This window comes from Morus notabilis, unplaced genomic scaffold, assembly GCF_000414095.1.
Source record: "Morus notabilis unplaced genomic scaffold, ASM41409v2 Scaffold20, whole genome shotgun sequence".
NCBI lineage: Eukaryota > Viridiplantae > Streptophyta > Magnoliopsida > Rosales > Moraceae > Morus > Morus notabilis.
Window position 1 is genome coordinate 91,094 of NW_010362037.1, and position 22,796 is coordinate 113,889.

Genomic DNA, 22,796 nt, shown 5'->3' on the forward strand with positions numbered 1-22,796 from the left:
TATAATTATAATTTTTAATTATTTATAAAAATTTAATATCATATTTATTAAACGTAATTACACTAATTTTAAAATTAATATAATTATTATAATTATAATTTATTAAAAATTTAATTATTTTTTATAAGGACTGTTTTTTTTAACATAATTAAAAATAGTTTTTTTAAATTCTGCGGCAATACAAAGTAAGCCAATAAACGGCAGAGAGAGACAGAAGTGATGGTGGAGAAGTAGAACGTACGAGCAGAGCCAAAAGAGGAAGCATAAGCGGAGCCAAGATCAGCGTTGGATTGAACGGCGAGAATGAAAAGTTGAGAATTAAAGATGGTGTCGTGGAGCTTCTCCAGTGTCCAGTTGAGTGCGTAGTGGCTATACTCGCTCTCATCTATTGCCACCATCACCCTCTTCTTCTTCTTCTTCTGAATCTCCTCCTCCATAATTAACCCCTCTCTGCAACTTCTGAAAGTTCTCTCTCTCTCTCTCTCTCTCTCTGTTTCTCTTTAGATTTTCCTTCCCTATTCACCTACCCAGTACCCATTTAACTGATATGCACGACAAGACCCGGTCAGGTGGCGCGCGAACACTACCGTGCACGTCTCTCCAGAACAAGCTAGAAGGACACGTGGTGGGTACTGGTTTATGAATTAGAATTTCATTTTTTTCAAGTAATAATGTTAATTTATTAAGATCTCATTTATTTAATCAATTTAAATTTTTATAATTAAAATTTTTTAAAAATATCACATTTAATTTTTTATACTATAATTAACAATTCTTAAAAAATATTACATTTTAATTCGAATTAAAAATTTTAATTCACAAAATGAATTAAACTTAATATTCTCTAAAACTTAAATTATTAAGAGGTTTAACAAATAATACTATAAAGCATCAACAATGTTGAACATCACTTACTAATAGAAAGTTAGCCGGTGCTGTGCTTCAAAGAATTTTTCTTTTTAACACTTCTACATCCCTATTAGTTGTGGATCCTACTAGGTAGGACCTGAGTCCGTACGTGAGCAGTGAGGAAATGAATATCATTTTTCTTTATTTTTCCTTTTTGGGAGTTTTACTACTATAAGGTACCGTGTGGATTTTCAACGATAGGGTTCAAGTTTTATACCCACAGATTTAAATTCAAGGGTAAAAAGGATTTAAGAAGCATCAAACCGAAATAGAACTTCCTGCAAGAGACGATATCACATTAAAAGCTCTGTTGATAACTTTAGTGATATATATGGTTGCACTGAGCCGCTTGTAGCAAAAATTTTCAACGCCAAACTGGCCCATAGATTGTTGTTGTTGGAAATAGCTCTGTTTATCACATGTATATTTGACAATTTTCTTGTATCAAAAATAAGAGAACATAGCAGGAATATCTTTAGCTACCACAAATAAGATATTTTCAGCAATCTAATTTTATCCAGTTAATCAACCAAATAAAGTATACCGCTTAAATTTTTGTCCAAGTAAATTGATAGGGTTTGTTGAATTTTTGTCCCCAAATAGTAAACCAAATTATATCTTGGACTCTTGTTTACAAAACGTCACACAATCAGTTCTCGATCTATAAAACGTCCAAGAAACGTCCCTAAACTTAGAGTTGATTAAAATTGCGATGAAAAAGGACATGTGATGTCATGTATTTGGTTGTTATTGGAAGGAAAATCCTTAAAAGGAAGCATGTCCAGCTACGAGATTGGCCATCGATGCTTGAGTTCTTGGAGAACAACCACAAGCCATTTTCGATTGGAATCCCGTGTAAATATTATCTCTATATTGATCTAATTACATGTCGGAAACAAAAGAAAACAAAAAATCACTGATTCTAACGATGTCGTAACTTCGGAGTTTGGTGTAAGTGTGATTGCAGGCAGTAAATTCACACCTGGCTCCATCTTGAGGTCTAGAGAAGTTCAAAGGAAGAAAAGAAAACCTAAAAACTAACTTTGGGGAGTCTGCTAATTAAAAATGCTTGATTCTATTATAGTTTTATGGCAAATAACTGAATCTGATATGCAAAACATCTGTTGGCAGGAGAGGGGGAAAAAAATGGAGTAAGCAGCTACAGCATGGGATTTGTCCTATAATTTAGGGCACTAAAAATAGAATAAACCCTAATTTAACAATAACAATGGTAAATTTCTTTGTAATGTCCTTAGGATTAACCCTAATTTAACAATAACAATGGTGAATTTCTTTGTAATGTCCTTATGTTTCTGGAATACTGTCCCTCCTATCTTCTTTTCCTATGGATAGTAGAAATCTAATTGTAGGGGCTGCTGGCTGGCAAAGAAAACTTCTGCCAAAGTTCATGTTTGCATAAACTCAACTAGACTCCTCGTGACGGAGAAATTGAACAAGTTTAGATCTCATCTCAGGTGGTATCCGAACAGGACGGTAGTTTTTATCAAGCCAAACTGCTGTGGCCTTTGCTTCCAAAATAGGCTGTGTACAACATATAATAATAAGAGCCTTGTAGGATCTAGACAAGGCGTCTGTTCAAATTATGTGAAAGAAGTTGAGAAATATAACATGGAAAACGGAAACAAACCTCTTGATTTGGCAGCTTGAAGATTAAATGCTCAAAGTATAAGCGAGCAGCCGAGGAGCCAGAGATTCTTACCTTCACAACGAACTTGTCTCCACTCTAGTCATGCACAACAACATAGCAAAAATAAGTACTATGCAGAAGTAAAGTTATATTTATTGTCAGCATGGGCAGCAAAATAAAATCTAGAAAAAAAATAATAAAAGAGACAGAGAGAACCCTTGTTTAAGTACGAAGGAGTTCGTACTTTTGGAAAGTTGAGGAAACATAACAATCTTTTGCTTGGTATATAGTGTTGCCACTCAAAATGAAATAAAATAAAATTTGAACATCTTTAAATATATATATGACAATGTTGCTTCCTTAAAAAAATGACTACGTTGCTTTTTAGCAAATGCGACAGAAATGTTCTTCGCGAATACAAATGGATTTCAGGCTCAAGTCTCCTGTACAAGCCATTCTTTCTTACAGAAAAAAATAATAATAAAAAAAAAAGAAACTGGCAAAGAATAGCTTTCTACACAAGTTAACCTAGCTTAAACCCCTTAATGGAAAAATCAAATTTTGTAATAGCATTATCTAACTTCCTTAAGAAATAACACCACGTGATACATAAGGAACATGAAAAAATGGCATGGAATAAGAGATACAAGGCAAAATACTGAACAGATACATACTCTTAGAGGTGCAAGGAATTTGATTGACAATTCTGACAATGCTAATGCATCACCAGTCCGAGCAACAGCGTCGCAATTGATACCAAGTCTTTCAAGAAGTTCATGACGGCCTGGTTAAGATAATGAAATAAAGTGCCAATAGAGTTTAATTCAAGAAATACAGAAAAAATGTGTACATTCTCGTTTCCATGAAACGGGAAACAGATTACTCCAAATGCCATCTATATTACAAATGTGGACGAAATCCTAGAATCTGCAACAAGAACACGAAACACAAAAGCAGAGAACCGAACAAAATAGTAAAAACAGAAAACGAAAGACAAACAAAGAAAGAGACAAGTGATTTACTTGGTTCAGATCCTTGCGGATCCTAATCCGAGGCAGGGATATCTCCCTAGCTCAATCCACTAGTTCGTCAAAGAGTGTACACCAGAATCCAGACTATACAAAGATCAAAGGAACTCTTACAGATTTAGCGTCTCAGTTTCTCACCAAATTCCCAGGAAACAACCGCCCAAGAGCCCCAATTACAAACCCAGAAATTCCCTCTGAATTTCTCTCAGATCTTTTCTCTCTCAATAGTCTGTTACGGAAAAACAGAAAATGGTTTTCTTTTTTTTTTCTTCCATAAACTGCTTAACAAAACTAGATATATATAACTAGAGCCAGCCTTGTAAAATGACAGTTGTTAGTGCCACGTCACCAAAGTCTCCAAGCTGCAGTCTTGAAGTCAACTTGCCGTACACCTTCAACTGAAAATATCTTCTATTTATTTGCAATCGAGACACACTAATTGCAACAAATCTCCACCTTGGCTCCAATTGCAAATCTTTTGGATTGAACTAGGAATCCCTTATTCATCAGTGCTACATTACCAAGATTCTAAGCAAGTCCAAGGCTTTCTTGAACTTGCCTACAGGAATCACTTTGGTAAGCATGTCTGCTAGGTTCATATCAGTAGAAATCTTCACAATCTCCACTAGCTCCTTTGTAAGGATATCTCTGACGAAATGTAGTTTCACATCTATGTGCTTTGTTCTCTCATGGAACACACTGTTCTTTGTCAAATGAATAGCACTTTGTGAATCACAATGTATAGAAACTTTCTTCTGCACAAACCCCAGCTCACTGATGAATCCTTTCAACCACAGGGCTTCTTTTACTGCCTCTGTTAGGGCAATGTACTCAGCTTCTGTTGATGACAATGCTATCACATGTTGCAGACTAGACTTCCAACTCACAGTATTTCCTCCAAAAGTGAATACATATCCTAAGAGTGATCTTCTTTTATCAAGATCACCAGCAAAATCTGAGTCACAATACCCCTCCACTATGTGATTGCTGTGTTGATTACCTCTGTAGATTAAACCAACCTTGGAAGTGCCCTTCAAGTACCTCAACAGCCACTTTACTGCCTGCCAATGGACTCTACTTGGTCTGCTCATGTATCTGCTCACGAGCCCAACTCCATAGGCAATGTCAGGTCTAGTGCTGACCATAGCATACATGACACTTCCAATTCCACTGGAATAAGGTACATTCTTCATGAATTTGGCCTCTATCTTCTCATCTTGTTCCTTTACAGCTTCTAGTTTGAAATGAGCACCAATGGGTGTATTAACTGACTTAGCATCTTGCATTCCAAAGGTACTTGTGACCTTTTTAAGATAATTCTCCTAAGATAAAAACAGAATCCTTTTGGTCCTGTCTCTGATAATATCCATTCCCAAAATTCTGCTTGCACCTCCTAAGTCCTTCATTTCGAATTCTGAATTGAGCACATTCTTCAATTTCTGAATTTTTAACTGATCTTTACAAGCTATAAGCATATCATCTACATAGATCAGTAAATAGATGAAGTCACTGCTTGTCAATCTTCTATAATATACACAACTATCAAATCTGCTTCTTGAAAACCCTTTAGAAAGCATAAACTCATCAAATCTCCTATACCATTGTCGAGGAGATTGTTTGAGTCCATATAAGGACTTTTTTAAGGAAGCAGACTTTGGATTCTTGACCTCTCACTTCAAACTCTTCAAGTTGAGCCATGTATATTTGTTCCTCCAAACTGCCATGAAGGAAGGCAGTTTTGACATCCATATGCTCAAGTTCTAAGTCTAACAAGGCTGTAATTGCCAAAATAACTCTGATTGAGGTATGTTTGACCACTGGAGAGAAGACTTCATGATAGTCTATTCCTTCTACTTGTGAGTATCCCTTGGCAACCAACCTAGCCTTAAATCTAGGTTTCTCAACTCCAGGAATACCAGGCTTCTTTTTGAAAATCCATCTACACCCAATAACTTTCTGGTTCTTCGGTTTCTCCACTAGGATCCAGGTCTCATTCTTCTGTAAGGACCTCATTTCCTCAACCATTGCTGCCTTCCAATACATCCATTCTGAGCTGTTTTTCGCCTCTGCTACTATGTTGGGTTCACTCTGCTCCACCTCAGCCGCCGCGTTTAGTGCAAAGGGAATGAGATCCGCTTGTGCAAATCTAGGGGGAGGCTTGATCTGTCTTCTAGGTCTGTCTGGGGTCAGCACATAATCTCTAAGGTCGTCTTCTTCTTGGCTTGCTGGATCATGGCTTGAAATGGACTGATCTTGTTGGCTTTGTTTGTTCGCTGATGTTAGAATTGATCCGAATAGCTCCACCTTGATCAGTAAAATTGTGATCATCCATTTCTGGTTCCTCAGCATCTTTTTTAAATGAACCAGTGAGTTTATCACCAGAATCATTCAAGCTTTCTGGAGTGTTTTCTGATTGTAAATTTCCTGGATCATTTTCTTGCTGTCTTTCCTGCATGTTAGTCTTATAGAACACAAGCTCATTGAAAATAACATCTCTACTAATGACAGATTTCTTTTCTTCAATCAACCAAATTTTATAACCTTTAACACCTAAAGAGTATCCTAAGAAAACACCTTTTGTAGAAAATAGGAAAGTAAACCGGATATGGAATAATCCGGTTAATAGGGGCTTAGAGATAAGATAGGAAAGTAGTTTATACTTTCAGTTTTTAAAGGAGATGTCCTGAGATAAGGATCTCATCTAATCCCTCTTTCCGTGGAATTTTATTTCCTGATTCCCATAGGGTTTCCTCCTATAAATATTGTAACTTCTTGTATAGAAATCAATCAATAAAGAATATTCTTTTCTGCCCTGAAACCTTCATGGTATCAGAGCCGAAAAATACCTTCTTAATCCATGGCTGAAAAGGCCATCACAGAAGAAGGCAGATCCTCGGCATCCTCTAGGGCAGGAGATTCTAATCGTGGTGAACTAGATCGAACCACCATGGCACAAGGAGGAGACTCGACTCAATTTTCGTTCCAATTGACTCTCCACAAACTGAACGGGAAGAACTACCTAGAATGGGCACAATCGGTGAAGTTGGCCATTCATGGAAGAGGAAAAATCGATCATTTGAATGGAGAAGTGAAGAAGCCTGGAGATGGGGATTTGAAACTAAGGGCATGGAGGTCAGAAAATTCGTTAGTTACTGCATGGTTAATTAATTCTATGGAACCAACTATAGGTAAGCCCTATCTTTTCCTTCCCACTGCAAAAGACGTATGGGATGCAGTGAGAGAAACCTATTCCGATCTTGAAAATTCCTCACAAATTTTTGAATTAAAAACCAAGTTGTGAAAATCCAAACAAGGTGAGCGTGAGGTTACCATTTATTATAATGAGATGGTGTCTCTATGGCAAGAATTAGATCAATGCTATAATGATGAGTGGGATTGCCCGATGGATAGCGTTAGATTTATGAAAAAGGAAGAAAGTGATCGGGTGTACCTTTTTTTGGCTGGTTTCGACCGAGTCTATGATGAGATTAGGTCTAGGATTCTTGGAAAAAATCCCCTACCAACTCTTCGGGAGGCGTTTTCTGAAATTAGAAGAGAGGAGACTAGGAGGAAAGTTATGATGAAGACCGAGGAGGATAACAAACCAGTGGCTAACGTGACTGATAATTCTGCCCTTGTGTCAATGAGGAATGACTCAGATAATGACAGGAAGAAGAAGCCTTGGTGTGACCACTGCAAAAAACATTGGCATACGAGGGAAAATTGCTGGAAGATCCACGGAAAACCGCAGAACTGGAAGAAAAAGAATGCTAATTCCAGGGGCTTCTCGACTTAAGCAACCAGTGAAGATCAGGGGCATCAAGGTACTTCTGAAGGGCTGTCTTTCACAAAGGAACAATTAGAGCAGCTGCACAAACTTTTTCAGTCTTCACACTTCTGAGTAAACCAATCAACCCCTTCATGTTCTTTTGTCAAAACAGGTAATATCGCCTCAGCCTTCCTCAATGTTAATCCCAAACAAAACAGCTCCTGGATCATAGATTCAGGAGCCACTGATCACATGACAGGGTGCTCCCATTTTTTTCAACTTATACTCCATGTGCAGGGAATAGGAAGATTAGAATTGCTGATGGTTCCCTCTCCGCAATTGCTGGAACAGGGACTGTCAAAATTTTCAATTATATAACCTTGCATGATGTACTCCATGTTCCAAAACTCTCTTGCAATCTTGTGCCTGTCAGTCAGATAACAAGTTCTCTTAATTGTCGTGTTATTTTTGACTCTTCTCGGTGTGAGTTTCAGGACATGGTCTCGGGGAGGACGATTGACAGTGCTAGAGAAAGTGGAGGTCTCTATTTCCTTGAAGATGGAACCAAATCAGGACACCAAGTTACAAACTCTTGTTTCAACTTTATTTACGTTTCTAATAATGTTATGATTTGGCATTATAGATTAGGGCATCCTAGTTTTTATTACTAAAAATTTATTTAGCAATAAAAGTCCATCTTTTTTTAAATGTGAGATTTGTGAACTAGCTAAGCATCATCGTTCTTCCTTTCCCGCTAGACCATATCAAGCATCAAAACCGTTTTTATTAATTCATAGTGATGTTTGGGGACCATCTCGAGCCTCAACAATGTATGGAAAAAAATGGTTTGTTAGCTTCATAGATGATCACACACGACTCACTTGGCTATATTTATTAAGGGACAAGTCTGAAGTAAAAGAGATATTTCAGGTATTCTATACAATGATTGAAACACAATTTCAAGAGAAAATAAAAGTGTTTAGGAGTGATAATGGCAGAGAATACTTTAATGAAATATTGGGAGGATATTTTTCAGACAAGGGTATAATACATCAAAGTTCGTGTTCAGATATACCCCAACAGAATGGCATAGCAGAAAGAAAAAATAAACACCTCCTAGAAGTCACGAGAGCATTATTATTTACTAATGGTGTTCCTAAGTACCTTTGGGGAGAGGCTCCCCTAACTACCACATACCTCATAAACCGCATGCCTACCAAAGTTTTAGATTATAAAACACCCCTAAGTGTCTTCAAGAACACTTTCCCTGTCTCTAAGTTGACTACAGATTTACCTTTGAGAGTGTTTGGGTGTAGTGCATTTGTCCATATTCACAGCCAAAATAGGAGAAAGTTAGATCCTCGCGCTAGAAAGTGTATATTTGTAGGCTATGCTCCGAACCAGAGAGGATATAAGTGCTATGACGTAAGCTCAAAAAAAATGTTTGTCACAATGGATGTTACCTTTTTTGAGTCTCAACCATTTTTTGGTACTCATCTTCAGGGGGAGAGCTTAAGGGAAGATTCGAACTTTGAAATAGAAACTGAAATTGAAACTGCAAGAAGCCCAAATTTCCTAATAAATGCAGAATTAGGTGATGTGAGTAATGAAAATTTGAATCCTGAGTCTATAGAGTCATCTCATAACATTAATAAAGATGAAAATAGGGAACAAACAGGAACACAAAAACTGCTGGTTTACAGGAGGAAGAACCGGAAGCAAGGAATAGAGATTGAAACTAGCCAATACTGCCAAGAGCCTGAACTACAGATCAGTCCGGATCCTACACCACAGAATATTTTCCGAATCAGGTATTCCTCACACTATATCTATTCACACCAACCTACCCAATCTTGAATCCGAGTCATATATACCTGAGGCTGACCTTCCTATTGCTAAGCACAATGGGGTCCGAAGTTGTGCAAAATATCCCATGTCAAACTTTGTGTCCTACAAAAATCTATCACCTGTTTTCTCTGCCTTTACCTCACAATTGTCTAGTGTGGAAACTCCTAAGAATGTGCAGGATGCTCTAAAAGTTCCTGAATGGAAGGAAGCTGTTCTCGAGGAAATGAAAGCCCTCGAAAAGAATGGAACGTGGGAAGTGACAGAACTGTCGAAGGGGAAGAAGACTGTTGGCTGTAAATGGGTGTTCACAACGAAAAACAGATCAGATGGATCTCTGGAGAGATACAAGGCTCGCCTAGTAGCAAAAGGATTCACTCAAACATATGGGATTGTACCTTGAAACTTTTGCACCAGTGGCAAAGCTCAATACTATCAGGGTACTCCTATCACTTGCAGCCAACTTAGATTGGCCACTACAGCAACTAGATGTGAAGAATGCAGTCCTTAATGGCGATTTGGATGAAGAAGTCTACATGGATCCACCTCCAGGATTTGAAGGAAAATATGGAACCCGGGTATGCAAGCTAAAAAAGTCTATGTATGGTCTAAAACAATCTCCAAGAGCTTGGTTCGAGAGATTCACTCAATTTGTGAGAAGACAGGGATATGACCAGGGACAAGCAGATCACACGATGTTCACAAGACACTACAATGAGAAAGGAGATGTTCTTATAGTGTATGTGGATGACATCATCCTTACTGGGGATGATACTGTTGAGATGAATCGTCTAAAGCAGAGTCTGGCTTCTGAATTTGAGATTAAGGACCTAGACTCACTAAAATACTTCCTTGGTATGGAAGTAGCCAGATCAAGAAAGGGAGTTGCAATTTCACAAAGGAAGTATGTGATTGATCTTCTTAAAGAGACCGGGATGAGTGGATGTCGCCCTACAGAAACACCAGTTGATCCAAATCAGAAGTTTGGAAACAAAGAAGGAAGACAGGTGGATACAGCTCAGTACCAAAGACTAGTCAAGAAGCTAATCTACTTATCACATACTCGACCAGATATAGCATTCGCTATCAGCCTAGTGAGCCAGTTCATGCATTCTCCCCATGAAGAACATCTAGAAGCAGACTACCGCATCTTGAGGTACTTGAAGAGTTCACCGAGAAAAGGACTGTTCTTTGAGAAGAATGAACGACGAGGTATTGAAGCTTACACAGATGCAGATTGGGCAGGATATACTTCAGATAGAAGGTCTACATCTAGTTATTGCACATTTGTATGGGGAAACCTAGTTACTTGGAGGAGCAAGAAACAAAACGTAGTGGCTCGAAGCAGTGCAGAAACAGAATACAGATCAATGGCACAAGGGATATATGAGATGATATGGCTTAAACGAATTTTGGAAGAACTGAGAAGACCTATGACCATGCCTATGAAATTGTTCTGTGACAACAAAGCATCAATCAGCATCGCCCACAATCCAGTACAACATGATATCAGAGCAGGAAGTCCTGAGTTCGAACCCCTGTAATTGCACTCTTTATCCTCATTTAAATTATCATCATGTGTTGGGTCTTTAATATATCTCGGGCTTAAATATTCACGTGTTGGGCTTTCTAATTAATTTACCCACACGATTGCCCATTGTCCAGCCCACACATGAGGGGGAGTGTTAAAAGTATAAAACTATTGTTCTTACTAAAGGATTATTTAGATCAAACTTCGAGTTTCTCATTAGCAAGTTAGGCATGATAGATATCTATGCACCAACTTGAGGAGGAGTGTCGAAAATAGAAAAGTAAACCGGATATGGAATAATCCGGTTAATAGGGGCATAGAGATAAAATAGGAAAGTAGTTTATACTTTCAGTTTTTAAAGGAGATCTCCTGAGATAAGGATCTCATCTAATCCCTCATTCCGTGGGATTTTATTTCCTGATTCCCATAGGGTTTCCTCCTATAAATATTGTAACTTCTTGTATAGAAATCAATCAATAAAGAATATTCTTTTCTGCCCTGAAACACCTTTCTTAGCCCTGGGATTAAGTTTACCTTGACTAACATGCACATATGCAATGCTACCAAATGGCCTTAGGTGATCATACTTTGGTGGGGACTTAGACCATATTTCTTCAGGGACCTTAAAATCTATTGCTGATGATGGGGACCTATTTATCAAGTAACATGCAGTGGCAGCAGCCTCTGCCCAGAATCTTTTGGGTAAACCTGATTCATTTAACATGCATCTTATCTTATTCATTATGGTTCTATTCATGCACTCAGCAAGACCATTTTGTTGTGGCGTATTTGTGCATGTGTGTTGTCTAGCAATGTCATTTTCAGCACAATACTTATTGAATTCATTACTACAAAATTCTAGGCTATTATATGTTCGAAGTCTCTTAATTTTCTTACCGGTTTGGTTTTCTATCAAAGATTTCCATTCTAAAAACTTAGCAAAAGCATCATCTTTAATTTTTAGAAAATATATCCAAACCCTCCTAGAATAGTCATCAATGAATGAAATAAAATATTAACATTTTGAAAGAGAAAATGGTACCGTAGGAGAGCCCCACAGGTCTGAATGTATGTAGTCCAAAGTCCCCTTTGTTCTATGCATGGCTGTTGAAAACTTCAATCTATGAGCCTTTCCCAGGACGCAAATTTCACAGAAATTCAGGTTGCTGATTTTCTTCTTGTCCAGCAATCCTTGCTTGGCCAGTTCTTGAAGTCCTCTGCTCATGTGTCCCAATCTGCGGTGCCGTAGTTCTGTTTGATCACCAGCATGAACTGACACATCAGATTCACCTAGAATAGTTTTCCCTTGAAGCACATACAAGCCCTGCTGCAATATTCCTTTCATTACCACCATGATCCCTTTGAACACCTTCAAGATCCCACCTTGTGATTTATATGAACAGCCGCTGGTGTCTAACATTCCTAGTGACACCAAATTTCTCTTGAGATCAGGGATGTATCTGACACCAGTTAAGGTTTTTACAGAGCCATCCCACATTTTGATCTTAACAGACCCAATACCCTTCACTTCACAGGAAATATTATTTCCCATTAATACCTTGCCTCCAGAGGTATTCTTGAAATCACAAAACCATTCTTTTCTAGGTGTCATGTGAAAAGTACACCCAGAATCGATGATCCATTCATCAGTTGGATCATTGTCAGACATTGTAAGGACGTCTGTAGTGTCAATATCATCAGAGGCGGTTGCAGCATCTCCATTTGAGGACTCATCACGCTTCTGATCCTTCTTTCTCTGAGGGCAAAATCTTCTAATGTGGCCTTCTTTATGACAGGTCCAACATGTTTTCTTAGACCTCGATTTTGACCTTGATTTACCCTTGCCCTTGTGTTGGTTATCCCTCTTTTCTGGTCTTCCGCGAACGTTAAGGCCTTCTCCATTTGATCTTGACTGTTTCCCATTTGCTTTGAGATCCAGTTCCTTAGAGTATGCTGCTCCCATAACTTCATCCAGAGACAGGATTTCTTTGCCATACTTCAAAGTGTCTCGCAATTGATCATACTGCTTCAGAAGGGAATTTAGGAAGAAGATAGCTTGATCTTCCTCGTCAATGGAAACCTCAATATTTTCAAGATCTGCCACCAACTTGGTGAACTCGTCGACATTATCATCAATCGACTTGCTCTCATCCATCTTGAAACCATAGAAGCGCTGTTTCAAGTAGATTCTGTTTGGTAATGCCTTGGTCATGTAGAAATGTTCTAACTTCGACCACATCTCTGCTGCGGATTTTTCTTTAACAACCTTTCTTAAAATCTAATCACTTAGGCTCAGAATAATTGCATTACGAGCCTTCTTCAGAATGTTGGCCTTTTCTTTGTCATCAATCGCGTTTGACATTTTTTATTCTCCTTTTAGGGCTTCATCTAGTCCGAGATTACCCAGATGAGCCATCATCTTCTCCCTCCATAGATTGAAGTCGTTCTTCCCATCGAACTTCTCAATGTCGAATTTCATCATCGACATCTTCAGAGAAAATTCGTGACCAGCAAATCTTGAATCTTGAACTTCAAATTGCAAGAACCCCCAATCAGTAAGAGATGCCTTTAAGAGATCGTTTCTTGGGAAGCTCTGATACCAATTTGTGGAAGAAATCCTAGAATCTGCAACAAGAACACGAAACACAAAAGCAGAGAACCGAACAAAATAGCAAAAACAGAAAACGAAAGACAAACAAAGAAAGAGACAAGTGATTTACTTGGTTCAGATCCTTGCGGATCCTAATCCAAGGCAGGGATATCTCCCTAGCTCAATCCACTAGTTCGTCAAAGAGTGTACACCAGAATCCAGACTATACAAAGATCAAAGGAACTCTTACAGATTTAGCGTCTTAGTTTCTCACCAAATTCCCAGGAAACAAACGCCCAAGAGCCCCAATTACAAACCTAGAAATTCCCTCTAAATTTCTCTCTCAATAGTCTGTTACGGAAAAACAGAAAATGGTTTTCTTTTTTTTCTTCCGTAAACTGCTTAACAAAACTAGATATATATAACTAGAGCCAGCCTTGTAAAATGACAGCTGTTAGTGCCACGTCACCAAAGTCTCCCAGCTGCAGTCTTGAAGTCAACTTGCCGTACACCTTCAACTGAAAATATCTTCTATTTATTTGCAATCCGAGACACACTAATTGCAACAAAACATAAGGAAGTGAGAAGAAAGAAACATAAGAACTAGTATAAGTGCTTATCTAGCATAAGCGCTTATCAGTATCAGTTACCAAGGATCTTTTGAGTAACTCAACAATCATTGAAGTCTAGGTGATAGGTTAAGCAGTTTTTACATAACATCTTAGTCCCTAGATTCTATTCGTACCCCAAAAAGCTAAGGCAAAGTAAGCACATACTTTTTCCTCAACGGGTAAGCCCGAAGGCTGCTCCAAATCTCTCTGCATCCCTCCTTACGAAAGCGCGTACGTAATTAGTGAAAATGAAATATGTAATTTATAGAGTGTATACAGAGAACCTCTATCAAGGATCAACAAAATCAAAAGACAATGAAGCTGGGGCGCTTATTAAGCAAACATTCAAGGGAAAGAATTTGTTTAACACTACAATCTGTCAACCAAGAAACACCCAAGACAACATGTAATTAAGTATGAGAGTGTCGAGGATGCAACAACTAGACATATCCCTTTAGAGCATTGAAAGAGGTTAATTGTGCAATCAAGAAATGGGAAAGCATAAAACACGGCACACAAATGAACAAATTTTAAGTAAGTTGATTCCTCTAATTCAACAACCAACATAAATAAACCAACAAAAATTTGTCTTACCGTGTTGGCAATAACTTGCATAAACAGCATTGTTCACCACACCATATTGATCAAGCTCGTAATCGCGTACTTTAAGCTCAAGTTCATGAAACTCACTCATTCTGCAAGACCCAGCAAGAGAATTTTCACTCCTAATTTCAGATATCTTCCGCACTAAATTCAAGAGCATATGAATAAATCACATAAATTGGTAACACTGCATAAACAATTTAAGAACCGAGATAATGAAAGAAGGCACAAACAAGAACTAAAGTTTGTACATCTGCATAAATTTGTACTATACAAGTGAGTGAGTTAAAGGGGCTTTCTTCTAATTAACAACACAAATCTTGGAAGTAGATACAAAAACAAAATTTTTAACTTTTTTAAAAAAGAAATCCAAATCCCATAATTCCATAACCCGTACCAAAATTGAAGTACCAATTTCTGTCCCTGACATTAAGAAAACGTATCAGAACCGAGGAAAAAAAAAAATTTTCATTGGAAAAGAAGAAGAAGAACCCAGTTATAGTTGTAGGTACCCTTTGCCAGCTTTGATGTCCAATGGCGATAGCGATGCATAGCATCTCCTAACATTTGGGAATAGCCGGAGATTTGTCGGTACGACAGGCCGAGTCGCCGGGAAAGTGAAAGCTGCTGTTGATGGACGGTGGAGATTGAGCCACGTGGGATGGATCCGTGAGGCGGGTATTGGAGCGCGTGCGGTTTGGGCAGCTGAGAATGCCTGTGACTGCAACATTGTAATTTCCAAATGGGTCGTTGCGCTTCGTCGAAGTTTTCAGGATTCAATTTTGACCGTCTTCTTTTCTTTTCCGTTTCTTTTTTATCTTTTGGGCTCGATACACCTAAGCAAAAGCTGTCTTCGTTATTAACAAGGTAGAACTCTGTTTCGTTTAATATGCATTCGTTTACTCATACTTGAGTTTGAAATTCGAGTAATAATTCGAATAGGTAAACTTCACCGTCCCCTCAAACTCTCATTATTCGAGTCATGTTCTACAGTGTAGATTCCTACTTTTCTGACATTTCTTCCCGTTAGAGAAAGCTTATACCTGCTCTGCAAAAAGCTTATGCGACTCCCCTCATTTAATTAACACATTCTTCCCTTGTTCCCATCTCCAACCTTAATCTTCTTCTTCTCCGTTCACGTTCACTGAAAGAAAGTAAATGCCAACAAATTAAACCACCATTTTTCTCTAAACTCCTCTTCTCTTCGCTTTGAACCCTAAACTGAAAAAATCCAGCTCTTATTCACAGTTCACAACACCCAAACCCAATCAAATTGAAGAAATCACATTGACTCAGTCGTCGTCGTGAAGCATCCCCGCGGAAGCACTTCTCCGCCTCCGCCATAGCACATCACCCAGTTGCGGAGCCCTCCCCTCTTGCCGTTGGCTGACACGAGCAAGAAAAACTCTCATTTATTTAGAAAAAAAAAACAGAGCATCATTGTGGAAGAAAGCCTCTGAATGCCTGGGTTTGATTCATAACGTAAATGTTTGGAGGTCTGACACGATAGGGAAGCGACTTCGTTTGGTTTGCCAGTTGGCGACACGATTGGCTGGGTTCAAGAAGTGGGCGGAGCGATTGGTTAGGTTCGCGAAATAGGCGGCAGAATTGGGAGGCGGCTTGGCTAGGTTCTAAGGTGCAGTGGGGTTGTGGGTGGGGATGAGGATGGACAGCGGGATATTGGGTAAGGATGGGCTGCAGGGTCACATATTTGACTGTGAAAACTAATAAGGTTTGGGTTTAATTTTTTGGTCTGCAACTGCAAGTAAAGCCAAGAGGAAGAAGAAGATTTTTTTTTTTTTTGGGTTTTTTATGATAAATATATTTCTTAATTGAATTTATATCAATTAATTGGAGTTTGGTATTTGTGCAAGTGACAACAAAATTCAAGTTTCAGAAGTTAAATTAGTCAACACCTAAACACTAAACTCAAAATTTCAAATTACACTCAAATCTTTTGAAACTCAAATCTAGTTTTTTAACTCGAATTATAAAATTTGAGTTAGTGAAGTGAACGCTTGCTAAATTGATAGGATTATTTTTATTAGTGTCTCTCAATTTTAGAGACAATCTCTAGTTTGTCTCTAAATTTTAAAAATTCTTATTTTATTTTTTAAATTTTAAATTGTTCTCACTTAACTCTATTTGTTATAATTTCTGTTAAAATTTGACGGAAAAAGATGAGATTAAGTGTGATCATGTAGTTTTTATCTTATTTTTTTAACATAAATCAAAACAGAAAGACTACGTGACTATGTTATTCTCTTTTTTTATATCTGTTTTTATTAGAAATTGTAACAGAAGGTAACAGAAATTGTAACAGAATGAATTAAGTAGAAACAATTCAAAGTTCATGAGATAAAGTGAGAATTTTTAAAATTTAAAAAGTAAACTAAAATGACTCCAAAATCTAAGAGTATCAGTGATAATAATCCAAATCTATACCTATAAAGACCTAATCTTTTATTGGTTTTCTTGTATATTATTTTTTTATTGAAATATATATTAAAATAAATGAAAGGTAAACTCATTCACTTTGCGGAATTTGAGTTTTCAATTCGAGTTGAGATGTGATATTTTCTAAAAGCTTTTCACTATAGTAGAAAAAGTTAGATGTGACATTTTCTGAGAGCTTTTTACTGTAGAAACCTAAAACTGAAAAATCGAATCGGTAAAATGAACGAGGTCTAAGAAAGTATCAATGTCCTCTGTGAAAAGCAATAACAAACAGTAAGTTACACAACATATTGATCATATATAGCTTTTCAACAAATTCTCAACCAATCTATAGAAATATACGTTTAATCAATGCCTAGAGTGGAGGCCACACAAAAAAACGCAAAGAAATAAATTTAGTGGACAGAAAACACACCAAAACGCTGAACAAATAAGACGAACACACAAATTAATTAAGGTAAAAATCAAAGTTAATCAAAACTCAAACGAAACTCAATAAAAGCAAGAAAAGAAAAACAACTACAAACAATCGTAAAAGCCTATAGATTAAGAAAACGATAATCAAGGCAGAAAACAACAACAAAAGACGGGTAAGAAATGATAGGACAAACATAATGCATGCCATCCATCGTCGTCGTTGAACCAACAACATGTGAATCACAATGTTGCCCATCGCTGCTGCCCAACAAGACATTGCCGGCAGAAAAGAATTACGCCGGTAAGGCCACGTTAAATAGACAATACTCCCTCCTTATTTCGTCTTAGATTCGGCACATGTGCCTTTCAAAAAAAAAAAAAAAAAAAAAAAAAAAAAAAAAAAACCATCCCGATTCCTATCTCCACATCAATACTGAGGGCTTACAGATGAAAATACAAGGTCGGAGCCTAACAAAGCAGACAATGTTAGGACTCTGACCATAATACTCTCTCTCTTCTTTGAGGCGGTTGAATCTAACAGTAATAAAATTTCCTTTTCGGTAATAGGATGATGTTAATGCAAGTGTGTGTGTGGTGTGTAAGGCCATTTCTAAGGCACAACATACAGGGGGAAACATCTTGCACACGACAACAAGAGGTTGAATGCGTCAATGTTGAGTGTTACCGGCACAGTTACTTTGGTCATCCATTCGTCTCTTATTTGCTTCTTATGGTTAGCAAATAAATTTGGCGGCCGTTAATTCGTTAGTTTGAATTTTATTAATTTAAATGGAAAAATTTTAACCGTGTGATTAAAACAATAGATTGAACAGACATTTATGTATTTAAAGCTTTAATTCGAACATGAAATGTAATCTGAGTTTGCATTTAAATGACTCCCGAGAACTGTAGTTTGAACTAAAAAAGTAACATAACAAATAATACAACAAGTAAGAATTTATTAAAGAAAAAGTAAATAATAATTAATAATTTTTTTAAAGAAAATTTTTTTAAATAATAATTAAAATTTTTTTGTAGGCATTTTTTAATTGGGTAGCAATTTTTAAAAATAAAAACAATGAGATAGTGGATAAAAAATAATACAACACCTAAAAATTTATTGAAGAAAATTATCTAACTAAAAACTTTGTATGGGCATTTTCTTAACTGGGTAGCAATTTTTTAAACTTTTTTTGGAATTTTCTTTTATTTTTGTTACTAATGCCAACTAAAATTTTGGAACACTCATTAGTAACAGTCAAAATCGGTAACGGTCATTCATTACACAAATAGAGGTCATTCTCATTACTCAAGAGAGTGTTCAAAATTAGACTTGTGGGCCCAGTTAAAAAAATTTAGAATTGTAGAGTGGATTTACTACAGAGGAATAGTTTAAAAAGTTGAATTGAAGGGGAGCGGGAAACTTCAAACGTTCAGGTTAAGTTAAACGGGTCATTCTGTTTGAATTATAATGGACGTTTTGTTCATATATTTAGAATTATGATTCAGAATTATTCTCATTTTATATATGTTTTTTGTGAGAAAAAAATATTGTAGGGAACTATGGATCATGATTCAGAATTAGGGACGAATACAAGAAACAAACATTCCTTTCACCGAACACGTTTTTAGACTACATACCCGTTGGAACTGAGCTGAATTGGTGTGGGGCAGGGCTGAATTGGTGTGGGGCAGGGCTTTTTTTTGCCCTGCCCCGAAATATGCGGATTGCACATATTTGGCCCCAATGATGTTAGAAAAATTTCACAATCCAATGATGTTTGGGTTGGGTTGGGACAGAGTGAGTTGAATTGGGTGGTCGGGTTTATCATTCAAAGAATCAAAGTTCAATTCAACATTCAAAGTAAATCATCAAATAGAAATAATAACTCCAACATTCAAAGTTCATCATCAAATAATATTGATCATCAAATAGAAATAATATTGATAATCAAATATAACTTCAATATTCAAAGTTCATCATGAAATAGAAATGATACTGATTAGTCCTTCATCAAATGGATAGCAATTCAAAGTTCAATTTAAAATCAAATAGGAAGTAAAGTAGTCCATCCAACATCAAACATAAAGCAAACATAAATTAGAAGTTTAATTCAAATCCATCCAAAACAAGCACTGCAACAACAACTATCCTTAACAGTCCACACTCATAGGCTCCTTATCATGCATGTTTGTAGGTTGGGATATGCGGGTTATTATAGGCTCAACCCACAAATCGCCCCAAACACTTTAGGGCAGACATTTAGTGGGCCGAAAAATAAAAAATAATACTATAAGTTACTTTTTCGGGTTGGGTTGAGTTTACAGGTTATTCGGGTTTATGCACAGCCTAGGTTTATTCTTTGTAACTACCTTTATTTCTCTTTTGCATTAGGATCATATATAAATTTGACATGTTATTTCTCATTGTGAGTTGCATTCCTAATATCTTGTGTTTGATTGTTCTACTATTACTGTTTTGAATTTGCAGGCCTAAACACTATGTTAAATGCAGTTAGTAGATAAACTGAATTATTGATTCTGAAGCGTGACCACTTCATCAATGATATCTTTTTTTTATGGATTTATTATTCAAGTATTTATGATCAATGTATTTATGTATTCATTCATTTTTTGTCCTTCTCTTTTTATTAAAATTACTCTTTTCGTTTTTTTTTTCCTTAAAAAAAGGGTTACTGTTCTTAATTTAAATAAGTTAATCTAAAAAAAGTTTACACAAAATTGTATTTGAGTTTTATTCTTTCTTTAGTTTTTCTGTAAAGAATAGAATTAGTTTTGATGAATTGTTTTATCAGAATTTGTAATTTCTCTTACAAAATACTCTGTTTTATCCCATATGTCAACCTAACTAATATATATTCTATATCTAATCTTTCCAACTGTTCATTCGTTACTCTCTCAAGAATATTATTTCATTATTTTATTAGTATCTACTGTTGATAAAATATTAAAAATTTATTTTTAAAATAAAATATAATACCCAAAACACTCATATATTTTATTAAAATACCATTTTCGTCGTTAATACCCAAAACGTCTACTACATTTATAAAAATAGACCTAAAATACTCCTTGAGGCAACTAAATTTAAGTAGTAGAAATATAAAATTTAATTTACGGATTCAGAATCATTACCGATTTATATGTGTTATTTATAATAAAAAATACTATAATAAATCACGAATTATAATTCAAATCATTATTTATAACATCAAGAAAAAAAAGATAAAGTTGTAAAAGGGCAATAAGCAATATTACACTAGACTGCAAGTGATCTAAGTCGGTAAATCTAATTGCATATCAGGCTCTTCCACTTATAAACCACTTCAGCAAGTGCTTTAGTAGAAGCCCCATCTTCACTGACAGCCTCTAAAGCCGCTTTTTTTAGGTCCTTCATTCGGTTCCTCAGCTTTTGCCCTTCTTCTCCATCAATAAGAGCCTTAACCACTCTCGCAATCTCCTCCCTCTCAACGATGTCGTTTTCATTCGCCTTTGGTCTCAAAGCCGCTTTTGTGTCTTCAGTCAACATGAAAGCGTTCATTTTCTGTTCAGCATAAAGAGGCCAAGCGATGAGAGGCACGCCGTTGACCACACTCTCGAGAGTGGAGTTCCAACCGCAGTGGGTTAAGAACCCACCGATTGAGCCGTGGCTTAGAATCTGGGCCTGTGGAACCCAAGAATACAACACCAGGCCTCGATCCCTGGTCCGATCCAGAAACCCATCAGGTAAGAAATCAAACGGCGAGTCGTTTTGATTGTCAACCCGTGAGTACGTGGCGTTCGCGGTCTTGTCGTTTGGCCTCCTCACCGCCCACAAGAACCTCTGCCTACTCTTCTCCAATCCCAACGCCAGCTCATACATCTCGTGGGAAGAAAGGGCCCCACCGCTCCCGAAAGAGACGAATAAGACGCTGCCATGTGCTTGGCCATCTAGCCACGTTAGACAATTCGACTCGTCAACCTTGGTGCTCGGCTCCACATTGACAAGTGGACCCACGGGGTAGACACGTAACTTACCGGCCCCCTTCTCCTGCAAAGACCAAATTGCCGTTGGCTCCAGCTCGTTGAACGAGTTGATCATAATTCCATCGGCCAAACGACACCGTTTGGCATTATGTAGGGTCCACTCGTAGGCATCGTTGCTCCTGTCCTGAACCGGGTCGAGCAATTCCTTACCCGAAATAGGGAGACAACCCGGGATCTTGACGGGATCCGTTAGTTCCCAGTACTCGCACGACGTCGTTTCGTGCAGCTCAGGCAAGTATAAGGTCAGGGACAATGACATGGCGGAGGAGGCGATGAAAACGAAGGACGATATGTGTAACTCCCTCGCCACGTCGAAGGCGTCCGTACCGAAGATGTCGACGACGAGGCCGACGAGGCTGACGCGTGAGGCGAGGGAAGTGAGCGCGTGGCGAAGGGCCGGGAGGGAACGGAAGATGGTGACGGCGATGAGCGTCTCGGGCTTGGAATCTTCTGGAAGTTCGTCGAAGTTGACTGGAGGGAGGAAAACATGGTCTATGGCCGCCGGCAGGCCTTCGAGAACGGATTTCATGGCCTTCGCAGGAGGTCCGTCGGTGGGGACCACGATCGTGAGGGTGAAGCGGTGGTATCCGACTAGCCGCTTCGCCAACTCCACCAGAGGGATCAGGTGGCCCATCCCTGGAGAAGGAAGAATCGCCAGGTGTGGCGATTTCTCTTGTGTTTGTGTTCGTGGTTGAGCCATGGTGATTTTCTAGGAAGATTTGTTGTTAAAACTTGAAAGGAAATGGGAAACGATAATAACATTTATATACGAGAGAGAGATAACTGTGTTTGGAGATGGTATATTAGTACTTGGTTTTTTCACGTTTGGGAAGTAATGTTCTAAGTGCAAACGTAAGGTTTAGGTTATCATTATTTAATTGCTCCTCATCAACATTAGCCACCAGCATCTTTTAGGACTTAGCCTTTTGTTTTGTCAAAGCCATGTGCTAGAACCGTTTTTTAAAACCATTTTGATAAGTAAAAAATAAAAATGAAAACGGAACGACGCTAGTTTAAAAAATGTTTTGAAAACGAAAACAATGAGAATTATTTTTGTGAAGGAATTAGAAAACACTTGAAATTGTTCACTTTTCTATTTTTATTTTTAGTACTTATCAACAGTATTATAATATATTAATTAATAAATACGATTTCACTTTTTTATTATACTCAAAATAATCTCTTAAAAAACCAACCAAACGCAATTTCAGAACCAATCTTAAAATGATTTTCAAACAATCTTATTTTTACTTTTTATTAAAAATAAAATAATTTTAAAACTAATTTCAAATACACCCATATATATATATATGCCCTTTCTTATTTCTGTTTCTTAATCAA

The 22,796-nt window shown here is 37.4% G+C and overlaps 3 protein-coding genes across 3 annotated transcripts in view; all 3 read right to left on the bottom strand.

Moving 5' to 3' along the window:
• The window catches only part of LOC21398530 (universal stress protein A-like protein), a 4,160-nt gene extending 3,626 nt beyond the window's left edge, over positions 1-534 (bottom strand). The window contains exon 1 of the mRNA XM_010100943.2: positions 242-534. Coding sequence (XP_010099245.1) covers positions 242-437 — 196 coding nt within the window. The 5' untranslated portion in view covers positions 438-534. The remainder of the gene's footprint in view (positions 1-241) is intronic.
• A 1,123-nt stretch (positions 535-1,657) lies between these two features.
• LOC21398531 (acyl-acyl carrier protein thioesterase ATL3, chloroplastic) lies at positions 1,658-15,420 on the bottom strand. The gene is made up of 5 exons (XM_024167480.1): positions 15,047-15,420; positions 14,526-14,626; positions 3,232-3,341; positions 2,558-2,653; positions 1,658-2,451 (listed from the first exon to the last, which is right to left on the bottom strand). Exons 1-5 carry the CDS (start codon positions 15,262-15,264, stop codon positions 2,332-2,334), a joined length of 645 nt encoding a protein of 214 aa, XP_024023248.1. The 5' UTR covers positions 15,265-15,420; the 3' UTR covers positions 1,658-2,331.
• Positions 15,421-20,642: 5,222 nt separating this feature from the next.
• LOC21398532 (hydroquinone glucosyltransferase) lies at positions 20,643-22,277 on the bottom strand. The gene has a single exon (XM_010100945.2). It carries the CDS (start codon positions 22,153-22,155, stop codon positions 20,719-20,721), a length of 1,437 nt encoding a protein of 478 aa, XP_010099247.1. The 5' UTR covers positions 22,156-22,277; the 3' UTR covers positions 20,643-20,718.
• Between the last annotated feature and the right edge of the window lie 519 nt (positions 22,278-22,796).

Bases quoted from the DNA above. Each gene is read 5' to 3' on its own strand.
- LOC21398531 (XM_024167480.1), bottom strand. From the start codon at position 15,264: ATGTTGCAGTCACAGGCATTCTCAGCTGCCCAAACCGCACGCGCTCCA. The intron at 2,654-3,231 runs GTATGTATCTGT...GTGCATGACTAG, and splicing joins AATTCCTTGCACCTCTAAGA to AGTGGAGACAAGTTCGTTGT. The intron at 2,452-2,557 runs GTTTGTTTCCGT...TGTTGTACACAG, and splicing joins TCAAGCTGCCAAATCAAGAG to CCTATTTTGGAAGCAAAGGC.
- LOC21398532 (XM_010100945.2), bottom strand. From the start codon at position 22,155: ATGGCTCAACCACGAACACAAACACAAGAGAAATCGCCACACCTGGCG.